Source organism: Colletotrichum gloeosporioides (genome assembly GCF_011800055.1).
Source record: "Colletotrichum gloeosporioides strain Lc1 chromosome Unknown consensus_77, whole genome shotgun sequence".
Classification (NCBI taxonomy): Eukaryota; Fungi; Ascomycota; class Sordariomycetes; order Glomerellales; family Glomerellaceae; genus Colletotrichum; species Colletotrichum gloeosporioides.
Window position 1 is genome coordinate 309,727 of NW_025544722.1, and position 17,901 is coordinate 327,627.

At 57.1% G+C, this 17,901-nt stretch overlaps 5 protein-coding genes across 5 annotated transcripts; 4 read left to right on the top strand and 1 right to left on the bottom strand.

The window, feature by feature from the left end:
- Positions 1–2,009: 2,009 nt before the first annotated feature.
- Positions 2,010–5,358, top strand: GCG54_00007788 (putative beta-galactosidase C; the record flags this gene model as incomplete). The annotated part of the gene is made up of 8 exons (XM_045407765.1): positions 2,010–2,155; positions 2,211–2,259; positions 2,312–2,355; positions 2,419–2,560; positions 2,617–2,769; positions 2,826–3,203; positions 3,255–3,369; positions 3,416–5,358. Coding segments are annotated over 8 exons (2,970 nt in total), but the record flags the coding sequence as incomplete, so codon positions are not given.
- A 76-nt stretch (positions 5,359–5,434) lies between these two features.
- On the bottom strand, positions 5,435–6,596 carry GCG54_00007789 (uncharacterized protein; the record flags this gene model as incomplete). Its single annotated transcript, XM_045407766.1, has 2 exons — positions 5,435–6,153; positions 6,233–6,596. 2 exons carry the CDS (start codon positions 6,594–6,596, stop codon positions 5,435–5,437), a joined length of 1,083 nt encoding a protein of 360 aa, XP_045259501.1.
- A 579-nt stretch (positions 6,597–7,175) lies between these two features.
- Positions 7,176–8,279, top strand: GCG54_00007790 (uncharacterized protein; the record flags this gene model as incomplete). Its single annotated transcript, XM_045407767.1, has 2 exons — positions 7,176–7,672; positions 7,724–8,279. The coding sequence occupies 2 exons, from the start codon at positions 7,176–7,178 to the stop codon at positions 8,277–8,279; spliced, it is 1,053 nt and encodes a 350-aa protein (XP_045259502.1).
- Positions 8,280–8,908: 629 nt separating this feature from the next.
- GCG54_00007791 (putative transporter SEO1) lies at positions 8,909–10,465 on the top strand (the record flags this gene model as incomplete). The annotated part of the gene is made up of 2 exons (XM_045407768.1): positions 8,909–9,159; positions 9,208–10,465. The coding sequence occupies 2 exons, from the start codon at positions 8,909–8,911 to the stop codon at positions 10,463–10,465; spliced, it is 1,509 nt and encodes a 502-aa protein (XP_045259503.1).
- Positions 10,466–11,003: 538 nt separating this feature from the next.
- On the top strand, positions 11,004–12,910 carry GCG54_00007792 (uncharacterized protein; the record flags this gene model as incomplete). The annotated part of the gene is made up of 2 exons (XM_045407769.1): positions 11,004–12,489; positions 12,534–12,910. The coding sequence occupies 2 exons, from the start codon at positions 11,004–11,006 to the stop codon at positions 12,908–12,910; spliced, it is 1,863 nt and encodes a 620-aa protein (XP_045259504.1).
- Positions 12,911–17,901: the final 4,991 nt, after the last annotated feature.

The following is a 17,901-nucleotide window of genomic DNA, read 5'->3' on the forward strand; positions in this document are numbered from 1 at the left end:
CACGTCCAGCATCTCTCCCCGGTAGAGCATTTCGCCCCTGTTTCTGCTAGATTGCCCGCAATCGCTGGTAAGATGGTTGGTACCAGATGTAACCTCGCTCAGGGGTTTCATAGAAGCTTCGGCGCTATCGATTCACCAACAAAGTCAACCAAGTTTCTAGGAAGCATGGATGGCTGGGTTCAGTTGACAAGTGTCGACCAACTCGTAGGCCAGAGTTCGGATTTCGACATTCAGGCCTGACACGGGCGCGCGCGCGCCCTGAGAGGAACCAGTCGCCCGGCTACTGTGGACATGGGGCTGGTGGTCCATCGCCGACCTCACCGACCTCAAAAGGCCGTCGCGGCGCTGCCAGTGATCGTCTCGAGCAGGCGGTTTGAGTCAGGTTCGATGCTGAATTGGTGTTGGTGGGGTCTTGGCTGGACAGCCTTGAAAACAGGAGAGTCGCGATGTCGTCTATACGAGTCCCGGTGAGGTCACCTTCAACCACAGAATTGATATTCCGCCTGCAGAGATGCGACCATGTCGTCAGCTATCATTCTCTGCTCGCCAGCTTCAGGTTCACCGGCGACGTCACGCAAAGGTCAACTCTCACCGTCGGACACCACCTTCCGTTCCGGACAGGTCATTGGGGATGTTGAGGATTCTAACGCCCGCATCGACTTGGCTGACAACGTCTCGTGTACGAGATCACGGTCGGGGCTACGTGAGACGCGTTGAAGCAGCTCCAATGTTGACTTCTTCCAACAGGCACGTCGCGCGATTCGATCCGACTGATGGGTAGGATCAGCCCCGGACCCCATCGTCCATTGTATGCTTGCAGTCGTTCGTGTTCGAGCTCGACGGTCTTGTCACCTTTCAGGTAGGTTGTCCTTGGTGATAGCCTCGGTCTCGATGTCGTCATGGCCACAGAGGTTTCTTGTTGCCATTCCTCTTTCTCCTCCTGACGCAATGAGCGCACGGTGAGGTCGACATCCGGTGCGCAGTCAACAGCTGAGGTATTGCCGACACTCAACCGCGAAGATAGACTTGTGAAGTGCAGATTGTTGGGTATAGATAGGTCTACACTCGCTCTCTCTGTCAATTAGTATCCAGTAGTGTGCGGTAATCGAATTCTTGACAATAGACCTCCCGTTGCCGTCCTGGTTTTGGTGCAAGAAATACGTCCGCGGAGAAGCCTTTGCATCAGTGAGCATGGCTTGCAGCAGTTCCTGCCGTGGGACCTCCAAATATGGACTCGACGTCAAAATCAACCCTCAAGTCATTGCCTTCGGCTTCGGCGATCCGGGCGCAATTAAGCTTACCTACTTGAAAAGCTGAGGCTGGTTTGCAGCAGCATGTGTAGTCAAGGTGCAGCACAGCATTCCTCTACTTGAATCAAATCACGTTACGTTTTGTCTTGGACGGAAGAATCGGCCAAGATGCATCGGTGCATTCCCAAAAAAGCTTGTCTGCACGTAGACTCCTCGCCATCCGACAGGCACGCCTATCCGCCCCTCTGATCTCCAGGTGATCACAGTTCCCTAAACCCCGCAATCTACGGACAACAGCCCAAATCCTCGGCTGCCATAACGCCGAGATCTCCATTTGGCCCTCTCCCAAACTGGCAGCTCGACCTTGCATACCATGCCCTTTTGCCGCTGGCCATAGTTTGGTCAATTCACACGTGAGCTAACGGAAGAATTGCACCTTTCGGCCCGCCAAAGCCCTGCCTCGAGCGCGTAGTGACAATATGGCGAGAGACTGGGATACCCCGCAAGAGAAGTAGACGGTAGTGAACCTGATTGCTGGAATGACGAAACTGTCGTGCTCGGCCTCATTTCCCGCGATACCGCGCGACCAAAGAGGTCTCATTGTATGCTTGCAATTGATGTGAGGCTCTGTTCTTAAAGACTACGATCTGGCGTTCTATTCTCGGGGGGTAGATCTCTTGGCTGCTTCATGCCGACGCGAGCCATTGCGATTTCGACCCTGCCAAGATCTGGGCGCGAACATTGGCAACTTTTTGACAGTATCCCAGCATGCGATTCTTCAGGACGGTGACGGCTCTGATCTGGCTGTTGGTCTCTGGGGCCGTTGCGACTGACAATGGCCTCACGGACGTGGTGTCCTGGGACAAGTACAGTCTGTCGGTGAACAACACCAGGGTCTTTATTTAGTCGGTGCCCCTCTCACCATTAGGGACTTATAGCAATTGCTGACGATAAGAAAAGCTCCGCAGAGTTTCACTACCAGCGGTTGCCTAACCCAGATTTATGGCTCGTACGTCACGAGGTTGTTGCTCGCCATCGTTTTTCCTGCTAAGTGTCTGCAGGATGTTTTGCAAAAATTCAAGGCCAATGGCTTCAACACCGTGAGGTAGGCTAAATGTCTTGCAGGTCAGCCATCAAGTGGGTGCAATACTGACAGACGAAACAAAAGCATCTACTTCTTCTGGTCCTACCACTCCGCCTCCGAGGGCGTCTTCGACTTCGAGACGGCCGGGAAGAATATCCAGCGTCTGTTCGACGACTGCAAGGCGGCCGGCCTATACGTGATCGCCCGAGCGGGCCCGTACTGTAATGTGAGAGTGACAGCCAGGCTCCGGACGCTCGAGAATTCTTTGCTAACTGGCAAAAGGCCGAGACCAACGGCGGCGGCCTCGCGCTCTGGGGCTCCGACGGCCGCTTCGGAAAAATCAGGACCTCTGATGAGAACTATTACAAGGGATGGCTGCCGTTCATCACTGAGGTCGGCAAAATCATCGCCGCGAATCAGATCACCAACGGCGGTGTAAGTGGCTTCAACGGAGAAGATGAGATGGTGGCAGAGGCTGACTTGAGAAACAGCCCGTGATTCTCAACCAGGTCGAGAACGAGTACCAGGAGACAGTCTACCAGGCGAACAACACCGCGGTCGTGTACATGGAGCAGATCAAGAAGGCTTTCAAGGACGCCGGGGTCGTCGTCCCCCTCACGCACAACGAGAAGGGCATGCGCTCGCGCTCGTGGTCGACGGACTACAACAACGTCGGCGGCGCCATCAACGTCTACGGCCTCGACAGCTACCCCGGCGGCCTGTCCTGCACCGACCCGACGGTCGGGTTCAACGTGGTGAGGACGTACTTCCAGTGGTTCCAGAACTACTCCTTCACCCAGCCGAGCTACCTGGCTGAGTTTGAGGGGGGTTGGTTTTCGAACTGGGGGAGCCAGACCTTTTACGATCAGGTGCGTGTAAGAAGCAGGGTAGAAACGGGGGATGACTGACGACGTTTGCAGTGCGCATCGGAGCATGACCCGGGCTTTGCGGACGTTTACTACAAGAACAACATTGGACAGCGGGTCACTTTGCTCAGCCTGTACATGACGTACGGGGGAACCAACTGGGGTCATTGTGAGTGGGATGCTCCGCATGCTTTAGCATATCTAACGACATACAGCTGCTGCACCCCAAGTTTACACGTCCTACGACTACTCTGCCCCCCTTCGCGAGACTCGAGAGCAATGGAGCAAGCTCTTCCAAACGAAGCTCATCAGTCTCTTCACCAGAGTATCCAGCGAGCTCCTGAAGGTCGAGATGATCGGCAACGGCACCGGGTACCAGCTCTCATCGACGTCGGCCTTCAGCTGGGTTCTCCGAAACCCCGATACCCAGACCGGCTTCACCGTCGTGCAGCAGGCCAGCACCAAGTCCATGACCCCGATCCAGTTCGATGTCACCCTCAACACGACGGCCGGCGCGGTCACGGTTCCTGGTGTCACTCTCAACGGCCGTCAGAGCAAGATTCTTGTATCGGACTACACCTTTGGCAAGCACACTCTGCTGTACTCGTCCGCCGACGTCGCCACCTACGGCGTCTTTGACAACGAAGTCCTCGTCTTTTACCTTCAAGAAGGCCAGACTGGACAGTTTGCTTTCAAGAACGAGGGCAATCTCACTTTCGAGGTGCACGGCGATACCGACGTGACGGAGACCAGCAACGGAAACCACGCCGCATTCACTTGGAAACAAGTCGCCGGTTCCACGGCCGTCAAGTTCTCCAACGGCGTCCTCGTATACCTCCTCGAGCAGAAGACGGCGTGGCGCTTCTGGGCTCCCGCCACAACAGGCAACCCAACCGTCAAGCCCGACGAGCAGCTCTTCGTCCTCGGCCCCTATCTCGTCCGCAGCGCCAGCATCTCCCACGGCGTCCTCCACGTCTCCGGCGACAACGACCGCGCCACGACCATCGAGGCCTACGTCGGCGACAAGCCCATCGAGACCATTGACTGGAACGGCATACGCCTGCCGGCGACCAAAACCGCCTACGGCTCCTTCACCGCCACCATCCCCGGCGCCGAGGACCGCACCGTCGCCTTGCCGGAGCTCAAGAATTGGCGCTCCGCCGACGCCCTCCCCGAGGCGGCCCGCGACTATGACGACTCCCGCTGGGTCGTCTGCAACAAGACCACCACGCCCAGCCCTTACGCCCCCGTCACCCTGCCCGTCCTTTACAGCTCCGACTACGGCTTCTACTCCGGCGCCAAGATCTACCGCGGCTACTTTGACGGAGCCAACGCCACGTCCGTCAACATCACCGCCTCCGGCGGCCTGGCGTTCGGCTGGTCCGCCTGGCTCAACGGCCAGCCCATCGGCGGCGACGTCGGGTCCGCCGCGGCCACGACCACCAACAAGACCCTCGCCCTCCCGCGCGCCGCCCTGCGCGCGACGGACAACGTCCTCACCGTCGTCGTCGACTACCACGGCCACGACCAGGCCTCAACCGGCCAGGGCATCAACAACCCGCGCGGCATCCTCGGCGCCCAGCTCCAGCCGGGGAGCACCCGCACGGCCACCGGCTTCAAGCAGTGGAAGCTTGCCGGCGCGGCGGGCGGCGAGGCCAACATCGACCCCGTCCGCGGGCCCATGAACGAGGGCGGCCTCCACCCGGAGCGGCTCGGCTGGCACCTCCCAGGCTTCACGCCCTCGGGCTCATCCTGGGCGAACAAGTCCCCGCTCGACGGCCTGTCCGGCGCGGGCATCGCCTTCTACGTCACGACCTTCACGCTCAACATCGACTCGGACCTCGACGCGCCGCTCGGAGTCGAGTTCTCCGCGCCCGCGGGCACGACGGCGCGCGTCATGTTCTGGATCAACGGGTACCAGTACGGCAAGTACGTGCCGCACATCGGCCCGCAGACGCGGTTCCCCGTGCCGCCCGGCGTGATCAACAACCGCGGCCGCAACACCATCGCCGTGAGCCTTTGGGCGCAGACGGACGCCGGGGCGAAGCTGGACGGGCTGAAGCTGGTGCAGTACGGCCAGTACCAGACGGACTTCAAGTTCAACCGCGACTGGAGCTACCTGCAGCCCGGCTGGGAGGATCGGGCGGAGTATTCCTGAGTGGGATGTACCTAGATAGAAAAGGAAGAGGAAGAGAGAAAATGGCGCCGCAGTTCGTGTAGTAATACATTTTGTCCTATTTCACAGTCCTCCTATATTTGATAATATTTCCATATTCCGCCGCCCAAAACAGGTGCTCTTCCGCGTTTTTTTCGTCACCTTTCTTCCTGTACTCGCTTGACAGCCTCAGATGCTCGCTCATAAGAGGCTGAAAAGCCTTTCTGTATCCAGAGACGGCCGCCCTGGTTAGACGAGGGAGATAGTCTCTGCTTTCCGGGGCCGTCATGGCCAGCTCGTACACCCCATCCGCGTAACCCTTGTCCGCCAGCAGCCGGTATGTGTTATGGGCCTCTTTCAGCATTTTCAGGCGCTTGTACGCCTCGGCCATGCCCGTGAGACAGCCCGCCTCCCAGTCGAAGTACGTCATCTCGTCGCCAAGCACGCGCGCCCGCTGGAAGGCGGCAAGGGCCTTGCGGTCTTTCTCTTCGGTCTTGTGGCTGAGGGCCAGCATGCCCTCGAGGACGACGGCATTGGCGTCGCGGCCGAGCTTGATGAGGTAGTCGACGTGGTCGCGCATGTGGCCCCATTGGGGCGCCCAGTAGGAGTACGGGGAGGTCCTGGGCACGCTGTTGTGGATGAGGGTCCGGCCGAGGGACAGGGCCGAGGCGTCGTAGCCGATGCCGGCAGCCGTGTTGAGGACGTGGAAGAAGAGGTCCTTCTCCTCCTCGCGCATGTTGGGAAAGTCCAGGATCAAGAGGGCCAGGTTGTGGATGTCGGCGCCGTTCGCCCTTGTCTCTGTGGCGGAGGCAGGTAAGCAGATGTATTTTGGATATCGAAGGGGAGTCAGAACGGATCATGTAAAAAGGTGACTCACGTGCAAGGAAGTTGGACTCCCAATTCTTGTTTTCCCTGCGTTGGGCGAGGGCCGACAGGTAGGCGCTGTACATTTTGTATGTCTCGTCGGGGTCGCCGTCGGGGATTTCCAGCGTCTTCCACAACATGCGGAAGAGAGCGTTGGAGCGTTTGGGTATCGTCAGTGTTTGGATCTTTATGGGCGCTCTCTCATTTATTAGGCTGGGGTCTGGACGGGCTTTGCGATTTCCGGTTGGAGCCCGTTGAATGGTTCTTACGCCCGTCGCGACGGCTTGTGGACGGTTGAGCGCTGGCGATGGCCGGGGGACAACGCTGGCCACGAGAGGCCGGCCGTGAGAGGCATGAGCTCTCGCGAAGCGAAACATGGTGAAGGATGGAGTGTGTGAGGGTGGCACGATGAGTGTTTGGTTAATGATGGTCCATCGACAGCATTTGAGCGGGCCGAGAGGATGAAATTCGGGGTTCAGTGTAGATCAATTCAGCCGGCAAGCCTGCTGCATTGAGACCACCTTGACTCAGAATCTCAATGGCAGAATCAAAGGAATTGGTCGCCCGGGTCAGCTCATGCGGTCATGGGTGCCCTCGGCGCAGTGGTGCTCAGATGAAGCTACGATGTAGGAAGCTCGACTGAGGTTCACGATGAGTGAAGTGGGTCGGAATTTTACAGCCAATCAAATACCGTCTGTTTGATGGTTTGCCCCACCTCGAAAAAAAGTTGCGACTGCACCATTCCCCCGACGACTTTTCGGCCCTCACTCATCAACACCATCGAACTCACACACTCATCCGTCGCCAGGGACCCGAGGCGTTTCGCATTGTTTACTTATATCAAGGTCCTGCAAAAACCTACCGGAATACATAATCCCGCCCTGGAATCGCATTAAAACAAGGTTTGCCACCTCCCCCCGCGGGAAGCCACACGACCTGCCGGTCTCTCATTCACAATGGTCACCACCCGGAACATGCTGCGCTCGGGAGTCGAGTCGCCCGGAGAAATCACCACACCAAAGAAGCTGCCCGTCCGCTCAAAGGACGCAACTCCCAAGGGCACACCCAAGTCCACACCCAGAGCCACCCCCAAGAAGGGCTCCGCCAAGAAAGATGAGAGCGCCCGGCCGTCGTCAAAAAAGAAGTCGTCTCTCGTGGTGGAGCTGAAAGCGGACTCGACCCCGTCAAAGAGCGCCGACGTCCAGGAGCCGTCCATCATCACAGGGCCCGAGCAGCCGGCGCCGGAGGTGGAGGACAAGGTCATCAATGACTCGGAGGAGTCGCCAGAGCCCGCAAACGAGGAGGAGCAGGAAGCGGAGGAGAAGGAGGAGGCGCCGGCTGCTGAGGCGGCGGACGATTCAGACTCGGACGAGGCCCCTGAGGCTGTTTCGACGAGCAAGGCTGCGGTGCAGGCGAAGAAGTCCGCCCAAGCTGCCAACAAGGCCATCGCAGAGTACGTTACACGAGTGACCTGATTAATTTTCAAAAACTAATCGTCTCGCAGACAAGCCGCTGCTCAAAAGCGCAAGCGCCAGGAGCGCAACACCCGCCTCCAGGAACAGGCTGCAGTCCGCAAGGCCCAGAAGCCCGCGCCCGCGGAGAAGGCAAACGACGAGGACGAGGAGATGGAGACCGCCGCAGCGGAGGCTGAGGACTTGGCGGACGCAGAGCAGGCTGACGCGGCGGCGCCCAAGAAGCCCACCCGCCGGAGACTCGATCTGCCGGCCGAGCTCCCGGCCGAGTTTCTCGAGTCCGACTCGGAAGACGACGGCGAGGACGGCGCCGAGGGTCAGCCCCGCAAGGCGCGCAAGCTCAACACGGCCAAGGCGCAGATTTCTCGCGAGGGCCGCGGCCCCAAGGACGAGGTCGTGGGGTCGACCGTGTTCCGGGTGGTGAAGCAGGAGGACCAGAGGCTCGCGCCCAAGTCGCACAAGTACTCCATCGGTACTAAGAAGGCGATGTTGGCGCGTGGCAGGACGGCCGTGGGAGTGAAGAAGGGGTTCTTGGTCGGCACGACGCAGCAAACGGATAAGAAGGTGAAGGAGAAGAGGCGGAGATAAGCTTGTGGCGCTTAATGGGGGAAATGGGGGGTGGGAGTAACTGAAAGATTGACCCGGAGAGGCTGAATTATACAAAAGTTTGGATTTAGGGGCTCCAGCGAGGCAATGAGTACTACTAATGAGACTGTTTCCCGTCAGGACGGCTTTGTAACTCGCTTTCTTTTCTCGTAGGACATATCTCAGCCAACAAGAAGAATCCAAGGCCAAAAGTAAGCACTACGTTGAATGAGTTCTTGACCCATCCCACCGGTTCCCGGCGCCTTAAAAGCTTAGCACTGGTTAAGTGGACAGCCTCCGAATGTCAGGGTCTTTTATCACAGACCCACCCTGCGATTTTGCAGAATGCTACGCAACGATGAGGTCTCATTGGGAGACTCGGATGGAGATGCCATGTGCTATCATAGTGGGCAGCGATTGCGCCATCCCGTCGCCCAACCATCGCTGCGGATGTTGGCCGAATGGGGAAGCGAGCTTCTGTGCCGACGTGCGAGTCGGTCGTTCTTCGTTATCGATATGGCTGATGAGCTTTTTCCTAACTTCCACGGTATTGATATAAACGTCATGCCCCACGATGTTTTGTAGTTAGCTTGACAGTAACATTGAGCTCAATTCAGACGCCGACTGTTATGATGCCTGCGCTGACGGAAAAGTCGCCAGCCGTGGCTGATGGCCCGGCTGATATCACCGAGGAACCTCGAGGGTCCTCTCGTGAAGGCCCGTGGATTCGCCTCATGACGGCCCTCCGATGGTATTCGCGCGACACGCCAAGCGAGGAGAAGCACCTCGTCCTGCGGCTGGATTTGTTGATCTTGATCTTTGGCTGTCTCTGCTTCTTTACCAAGTATCTTGACCAGTCATCCCTGACCAACGCCTACGTCAGGTATGTTGCTCTGCTCCCACTGACAGTCTCCCAAGCTTACTAGACCAGCGGAATGAAGGAGGACCTCAACCTCGTCGGCAACGAGCTCAACTACATGACCATTGTCTTCTGGTCCTCGTACTGCACCTCCATGATCCCGGCGTGCTACTATCTAACCCGCTACCCCATCAACATCGTCCTGCCAGTCCTCGAAATCGGCTGGGGTCTGTCGACGTTCGGTCTTGCCTGGGCGCAGAACGTGCAGACAATCTACGCTATGCGCTTCTTTACAGGCCTGTTCGAGTCCTCTTCCTTCACTGGCATAATCTACGTAATCGGAAGCTGGTACAAACCTTCAGAGATTGGCCGCAGAGTCGCCCTGTTCTACATCGCGGCGCCGCTGGGGACCATGTTCGCCGGCTACCTCCAAGCAGCCGCCTACACGAATCTGCACCACGTCCACGGCCTCGCCGGCTGGCGCTGGCTCTTCATCGTCGACGCCATCATCACCATCCCCATCGCCCTGATCGGCTTCTTCGTCTTCCCCGACGTGCCCTCCCGCTCGCGGCCGAAGCTGCTGCCCGCATCGCAGTACGCCCTCGCGCAGAAGCGTCTCGGGGGCCTCACGGCGCCGCCCCAATTAAAGGTCTCGCGCGACATCTTCAAAAGAGTCTTCAATCGCTGGCACTGGTACCTCTTCGTCGCGCAGTGGACCATCATGAACGAGAACCTCCAGCCCAGCGGGTCCCCCTTCTCGCTCTACCTCAAGGCCTTCCCCGAGACGTACTCCGTCACGCGCATCAACACGCTCCCGACGGTTGCGACGGCCATATCCATCGTCTGCGCCTTCGCCGCGGGTGCGCTCGCCGACCGCACGGGCTGGTTTGCAGGGCTATCCATCGCCGCGACGGTGCCGTCGTTGATTGGCGTGGTGATGCTGGTGGCGTGGAACGTCGGCGAGGGCGGGCGGCTGGCGGCCTTTATGCTGAACGGCTTTGAGGGGGCCATTCCCTCACTGACGATGGCGTGGGCGACGGTGACGATGGCAGGCGACGCGGAGGAGAGAGCCATCGTCACGGCGTCGATGAACGCAATCGGGCAGGCCATTGTCGCCTGGGCGCAGCTGCTGCAGTTCCCTGCCGTCGAGGCGCCGTACTTCCGCCGCGGGTTCAGGAGCGTCGTGGGCACCATGGTCGTTCAGTTCTTTCTGACTGGGGCGATTTGGTTCTTGGTCAGGAGGGACCGCGGTCGGGTGGAAAGGGGAAGCGGCGAGGAAGACATCAGGGGGGAGGAAGAAGATGGTGTAAAAGGCAAGAGCAGTGTCTGATGAAGAGGCTTCCATTTATAGGGAAAAGGGTGGGGGGATTCATCTTCTGAGTAAACGTGCCTTCTGTGGCATGTATGAGGCATTCTTGCCAACCCCATCGTCATGCCTCATAACTGATGTTACTCCTATACCTACTGCTGTCAGTTGTTGTCACTCATACCCCTATTGTTCTTGCTACTGCCCTTCTTGTCGCCTCGCATCCCTCAAGAAAGTCAGATGTGACGACCTCCTTGACGGGCCACTCCTTTCAGAGAGCACTGGCTGTTGACTTTTTAGCAAACGTACCTTCCCCAGTCTCAATTTGGAAAGAGAAAGCGTCTTGTTGTCGCTACTGTCCTTGCTGTTCATGTTCTCGTTGCTCCTATTCTTGCTTCTGTCGTCCTTATATATGCCGTCCTTGTCTCTGACGTCCTCGTTCCTCGTTTTCCAAACATCAACGTCAGCCCAACATTAGAACACGTTTTCTTCGACTACAAAATCACCAAGACATTCTGAATTCATCCCACTATCACATTCATCACATCATAACATCCACGAGATGCCTCATTCAACCGTCGATGACGAGCACTCAAGCTCTACCGTCGCCCAGCAGCCCCCTACTCAAGATCAAGAGGCTGCGGCACAAGGCCCTCGCTCGTCCAGACCATTAGTGAACGGCGGCTCTCCCACACCCCAGAGACCCCGGAGCATTCGCGAGTATTCACCCACCGAAAGTGCTTCAGATGGTGTGCAAAACCCACAGTATGCCACATACCCTGCGCCTCCACGACCGCCTCGGCCTCAATTTGCAACCTTGCATAGCCCTCCTCAAAGTACAGCTGCAAATACGTCTGCAACCCAGTCTCAACGTACAACTGCAAATATGTCTGCAACCCAGCCTCATCGAGCCCTCTTCGTGGAAATATACCCAGCGGGCAGCGGCCAGGACAGCCAGAAATGCCACGGCTACATTGCCAGCGACCTTAAGCCCGCATGCGCGGAACTTATTGACCTCAACAGCTTGAAAGCCCCTGCGAACACAACTAACCTTTCCTCTGGCGACTCGTCTGACGCCAGTGAGGCTTCGACGGTAGCGGGCATAGACAAGGACGGCAAGGGCAAGGGCAAGGGCAGGTGTGAGGACGACCGCAAGAGCAAAAAGAAGGACGCCGACGAAGATGACAACAACGATAAGGGAATGCGCAAGGACAAGCCCCGTCCGGACGCCTCTCGTACAGATGTGCCTCCCCCGGATAAGGCTCGTCCAGCTGCGCCGCGTCCAGACACGCCTCTTTCAGACGTGCCTGACAAGGATCCCTCCGAAAACCCCCAGTTCACCCGTCAGTACGTCCGGGAGTACTTCGGTCAGCCCGTCGTTGCCCAGCCTTACCTCAAAGGCCTCAAAAGAGTCCACTCCGACTTCAAGGGCGAGCAAAGAGTCCAGCCCAACTTCAACGGCAAGAAAAGAGTCTATTTTAAAGACCAAGAGACAGTCAAACAACCTGCGCCTTCCTCTCCATGGGATGCCCCGGCTTCTCTCGACCGCAAGAGCAAGAAAAGAACATATTTCCAAGGCCAAGAGACAGTCAAAAAACTTGTGCCTTCCTCTCCATGGGTTGGCTTAGCTTCTGTACCGCAGAAGACGTGGGATCTAGACCGCTATCCGTCCCCGGATGAGTCCCCTGCCCGTGCTAGCTCAAGTGCAGACTATCCAGTCTACGACGACGGAGACTGCGACGGATTTTATTATGGCCCAGCCCACGACTCAAGCACAATGCGGCTTCGGTACTCAAACGAAGAAGAAGAGCATCTGACCAACTTTGAGAGGATCATGCAGCATAATGTCATGGCTGTGGCCGGTGAGGTGGCGTATATAGGGGCTTCTGTTCACAACATGGAGAACACGATGAGACGATGGGAGGACGCATCCAACGCACGAGACAACGGGATCTTCCCGCCTCCATACCGGGGCCAGCTGCCCCCGAGTGCCATTCCTCACGACGTCTTGCCGGCCCCCCCTGCGGGCATGTCAGTTGAACAGCAACGTCTGCGAGGATCAGAGGCGCCCGCAGGGCCACCCGATGCCCAGCACTCGTCACGAAGACCCTCATATCAGCCAATGACGCCGTCTCCACGCTTGAGTCAAGTGGGCTCAAATTACCAACAGACGACAGAGGGGACGACGCCAACGGACGACGGTGCTGGACATCGGATCCCTCAGACGACGACGACGACGACGACGACGACGGACGACGGTGCCGGTCGTCGGGGTCCTCAGAACAACGAGGAACCTGGACCTGGGCCTCTTGGGATCGCCGGGAATATGATCTTTGGTCTCGTAGCTACTGCCTGGATTTGCATGACTGTCATGAGCTGTCGCCGTTAGCGATGAAGTTGTCCAGGACTTCTGTTGGGAACTGCATGTCTCTGAAAGGAAGCAGGGAAGCAAGAGCGATGAATAAATAGCGAGTATACTTTTGTCTAGGGTTAGACAGAATGGAATAGCGTCTTGATCTCTCACTCCGTCTTCGCCCTTCAGCCTTGCCATGTGATGCCTTCAGAAAACTTGTCAGGGGCCATTGGACCAGAAAGCATCACAGAGAACCTTTGGGTTTTCCAATTGACTAAATAGTTGTGACTGAGTGCTTGAGCTGGAGGGTGTCCTGGGTTCGCTGTCTCTGAAGTCCTTGATGCCAACTCGGTTTGGTGGTGAAGATTCCAACCCCGGATCAAACAATGTTTTGGTCAGACATATAATAAGCAATGCGCGACGTAGACCAAATCATGTCGTTCTTTCTGATAATGGAGCTAGTGCATGGTAGTTCTGCCTGTCCCGTGAATAATCAAGGACGAAGTATGTTGTCGTGGCATCTCTTGGGAAGGATGCATAAGCAGCATCAGCGCCATTTGGAACGATGAAATCCGATTCATAGAAAGGGAACCGGCCTGGCGAAATAGAGTTAGTATAGGCTTGAAGACACGGAGACGTCGCTTGCTGCTGAACATCAGCATCATCATGTTCACTAAGAAGCCATTCAATTTGAGCAACTCTACAGCAACCAGCACGCGCTCTCCTCTTCTTTCCGTCTTTTTTCGTAACGGGATTCAATAGCAAGACGCTCCCATAAAGTCAGCAAGAGCCCCGCGCCCGGCCCTGCCACACACACGTCGCCCGGACTGTGTGCGAACATCACCACCACAAACCACCAACTTCGCAAAACTCAACGACGAGGCCAAAAAGACTGATTTGAACGATCAGACGCTCTTCTGGATGACCCCAACCCGATTTGAACGGATAACCTTTCGATATCAGCTCAGAAACGGTCGCAGGACAGAATCTGGAGTCGAACGCGCTACCGTTGCGCCATGAGGCCGTTGTTGAGTGAGATCCACGATGTTGTGGGATATGATGTTGTGCGTTGCGAAGCGGTGCAATTCGATTGGCCAGAAGGGATTGGACCCACATTTAAATCGATTAAACATGTCGGTTTAGGGTCCTTGCGCCGTTACCCGGATTGCTCGCATGCAAGACAGACAGACTGTGTGTGTGTGAGTGGGCGCCACGCGCGCGCTCTCTCCGGAACCACATGCAAGAGAGAAGCAGCAGCAGCAGCAGAGAGTCATGCTAGGTGCAGCAGCCAAAAGCACGAAGCACGCGCAGCAAGCACCCACCGCCAACATGACTTCGAGAGCGGAGCGCAGGTGTGGGCTTGAAACGAAATACCCTCCCCGGCCCAGCCCAGCCCCAGTTGAGAGTCGCCCCGGCGGCGTCGCAACCAAGAAATGCGATCCGGCGGCCAACAATTCGTCATACGAGTGATGGAGATAGATAGAGGGATACACCCCAAGCGGCGCTTCCCTCCTCCCGGTGTGGAGAGAGAGGCCGTTCGCTCCCCCAAATGCCCGCCCGCCAAACGAAACCCTCCGTCTCCCCCCCTCTCTCTCTTTCCCTCGTGATAATTGATCGACAGACAGGCACTGGGAAAGTCGGAAAAGCCAGCCGCGAGTCGGCGACCTATCTCTTCCTCTGTGTGTGTGTCTTTCTCTGCGCCCCTCCTCCAAAAGGCGGCACACCTTACGGACCCTGAACTTGGATTTGCTGCTGGGAAGGCTTAGCCCCGACGGCGATTTGGCCGAAGCCGGGTCACGGTGTCAACCCGGTGGAGACCCTACGGTTGCTTGCGATGCGGCAGGGCGGGGAGTTTGTTACAACAGGAACGCTCTCGCCGGTGTGGGAAGAATCGTAATAAGGGACGTCTGATATACCCTCCCCCTCCATCCATCGAAGGTCACACCCTCTTAAGCCCCCCCAGTAACAACAAGAAGGCTCAGCTTTCCGAAAGGTCCCTCCCAAATCGCGCCCGGCCCATCATCGTTTTCTCCTTCTCTCTCTTGCTCGCCTTGCATACCGGTGTGGTGACATTTTGGCGGGGGCCCTTTCTCGGATTTGTCCCCTCCTTGGGATTCCAGCTTTTCTTCTTCACAAGTTAAGCACAGACGTCTGAAACAAATCCGTAGTGTGTATCCGTCCCATGTAGGAATGGCAATCGTATTGCGGCGCAGCTATGACCTCTTTTTTACTTTCTTCTTTTGTGAGATGGGTAGGCTGCACATGGGTGCAACAAACACACAAACACACGAGTCGCCACCGGCCGGCTGGGCAGTTTATGTCTGTGGGTTCCTTCTTTTGATGGTTGACAAGTTTGACAGAAAGGCATGAGTCTAAACTCGTTCGATTCGAGAAGAGCGCGTCCAGAAGCACCCGTCTGTGCGGGATGAAGGGTTGGTTACGTTGGATCAGCAACGTCGTCTGATCCAAAGCAGCGGGCGCGCGCCGCTCCAACGACCTGATGTCTCTGACACGGAGCGGATCTTCCAAAAGGTCCCTCTCCCTCAAAGATGAGATGGTCACTTGCAGTCATCAATCGGCGGCGAGCAGGACGACGCAACAATACCCCGCCCCTTCGGTGACACGACGTCTTGGAGAAAGAGAGCAAGATCGTCCCGTGGAGCCCAGTCTCGGGGCAGAACCTCGGCGAGCAGCCGGGCCTTGGATTGGATCCAGAAGCGAGTCTTCTCCCCTTCTTTCTTCAACATACACACGCTGCTCCAGGATATGCTCGTCTTGGGGGATGTTTGAAAATAAGTGTGAAACACTTCCCATCAGTGGGGTAGGGGGATGGGGATGGGACGGGGGGGGAGGGACGACGAGATCACAGATCGCACAACGCTGGGCTTTTTGCATGGGCCCCAGCCTTTCCCGACACTTTCGATTTGGAATGAACAAGCAACCATGTTTCCGGGTGTTGCACGACGCATAGATCTCAAACTTGGGGGTACTTTGGGAATTCATCCGCGGTCTTCCAGTCGTCGTGGAGAGCACGTTGCAGCGGTAGATGCAACTTCAGGCTCCCCAATCACAGTATCGGTGAAGGGGTTAATATGTGTCTTTCTCTTCTGCGCGTTCCTCGCTTCTCGAATGCGACAGAGTTCGGATTCGGTCGCCGATGTGCCGAACCTGTGCCTGCCTTCCCCCGGGTGCTCTCCGTTGCGCTCCTCCGCCAACTTCATGCCATGTCTCGATCTGAGACTGAAGAAGCGACATCAAGACACACCCATCTGGTTCGAAGCCGTGTGCGTGCGTGTATGTATGCATGTGTCCCGCTGCAGGTTATATTGGACATCGTCATCGTTATGTGCATGCTTGAGTGCGTGACTCGGCTTTTCCGACAAAAGCTTGGCCGGAGAATGATGTTGTGCGCGCGGTGTCGAGTCAGCTCACTGCGAACAGGTTCAAGTCCGCTTCTTCGTCCCAACCACAGACGCCGGCTCGCATCTGTAATCGCTTGAGGTTCTGCGGGCTGAGCCTTATCGGGCCCGCGACCTGCGGTGGGTTGTGTTCAAATCGGCGCCAGCGATGGAATGGTCCTGGCCGGCCGATTTCCCACAGTTTGATCGACGCATGTTCGGAGGACGGCGGCACACACACACACTCACACATGACTAACTGACTCAACGGCCAGGGTTGCGCGCACACAACGAGGGATATCCCGCGGGTGGCCTAGTCCCAATGCAAATGCAGCTTGCGAGCCGCTGGAAAGGAAGTAGGGGAAGGCGGGAAAACGGTTTCGTTGCGCCGCGCTAGTCGGCAAACGGCGGTATTCTAGAATCGTGTCGTCCGAAGGGGGCTCGAAGCTTCTAGTGTGCGATGTTGATGAGGATCGTCGTCGCCAATGCGCGCGCGTGTGTGTGCCCCTCGTTAGAAAGACGACGCACTTGAAAGCAGAAGGTCGGTCCGTCGATGAGACACGCACGCCAGCAGCAGCTTTGGCAGGTTTGACAACAGCCACACTGAACGTCTGGGAGCGGATCTCGACCTTGGACTACTCAAGCAAGCCACATGCACGCTTCTCGGGGGAGTACGACGTTGGAGGGGGAGGGGGTCTATCGCGTGCGCCCAAAACCTGCTTGACGAAGCTCTCACGGCCACGACAGTCGGGCTGGCTGCCCGTCGTCGCGAGGGATGATTGTTGCATTGACCCTGAGCAGAATTTCCAAATTCACGGTTAGGGAGGCCTGTCTTCTCTTGTCATTACTGCTGAAACCTATTTATGGTGTTGACGGGCTAAGGACAAGCCGATGATTGTCGCAGGCATGATGGCATCTCGTACGGCATTACCACTCCCACGGTGCTGCCCTGGCACGTACATCCGTGGAAGAAAAAGGCAGCAGGCACGCTAGTGCATCCTGATCGTCTGATGTGTGAACGAAGAGTTCTACCCAGTCCCGACCCGAGAAGCCTGATTAGCTCCAGAGAGAACGTCGGCCGGTGTTCGCGAAGCATGTTCGGGGGCTCTTGCAGGCGCGGAGACCAGCCGTGGGAAATGGTGAGACACTCAAATGTCTTGGCTTGTTCCCGAGACATGGTAATCCAAGCTCCAGTTTTTCCATCATCTGTTCCTCGCATCGATTCGAACAGAGTCCGGTCCAAACTCTGAAGGACCTCTTCTGACGGAGGGAACTGGCAGAACCGTTCGAATGAAAAGGCCCAAAAACTTAGAAGCAATGCTCTGCCACGTCGATATGTCCGTCCTGCTTCGGCACCGAGGGCTGGAACTACGCAGGTCGACGCAACGGGTCGTGATCTTGCTCGATGCGGACGCTTCTGCCGGCAGTCGCCCCCCAAAAAGTCCCTTAACTGTCGCTGGAATATATCTGAAGCCCCTCACCATTCTTTTCATCCGGTCTTGGACCGCATCTTCTTGTCGCGTCGAATGCGACATGCGCTGCAGAGAGTGTGCAGTGCCGTAACGCTAGCAAGCCCAAAAGGGTCCGTGCCACGACGTTTTCGAGATGCAATGATGCAGCACACCCTCAGAGATGGCTTCACTTGGAGGCTGCGCCGCCGTCTGATTAGGCATGGCCCATATGGATTGACAGACACAGTGTAAACTCAA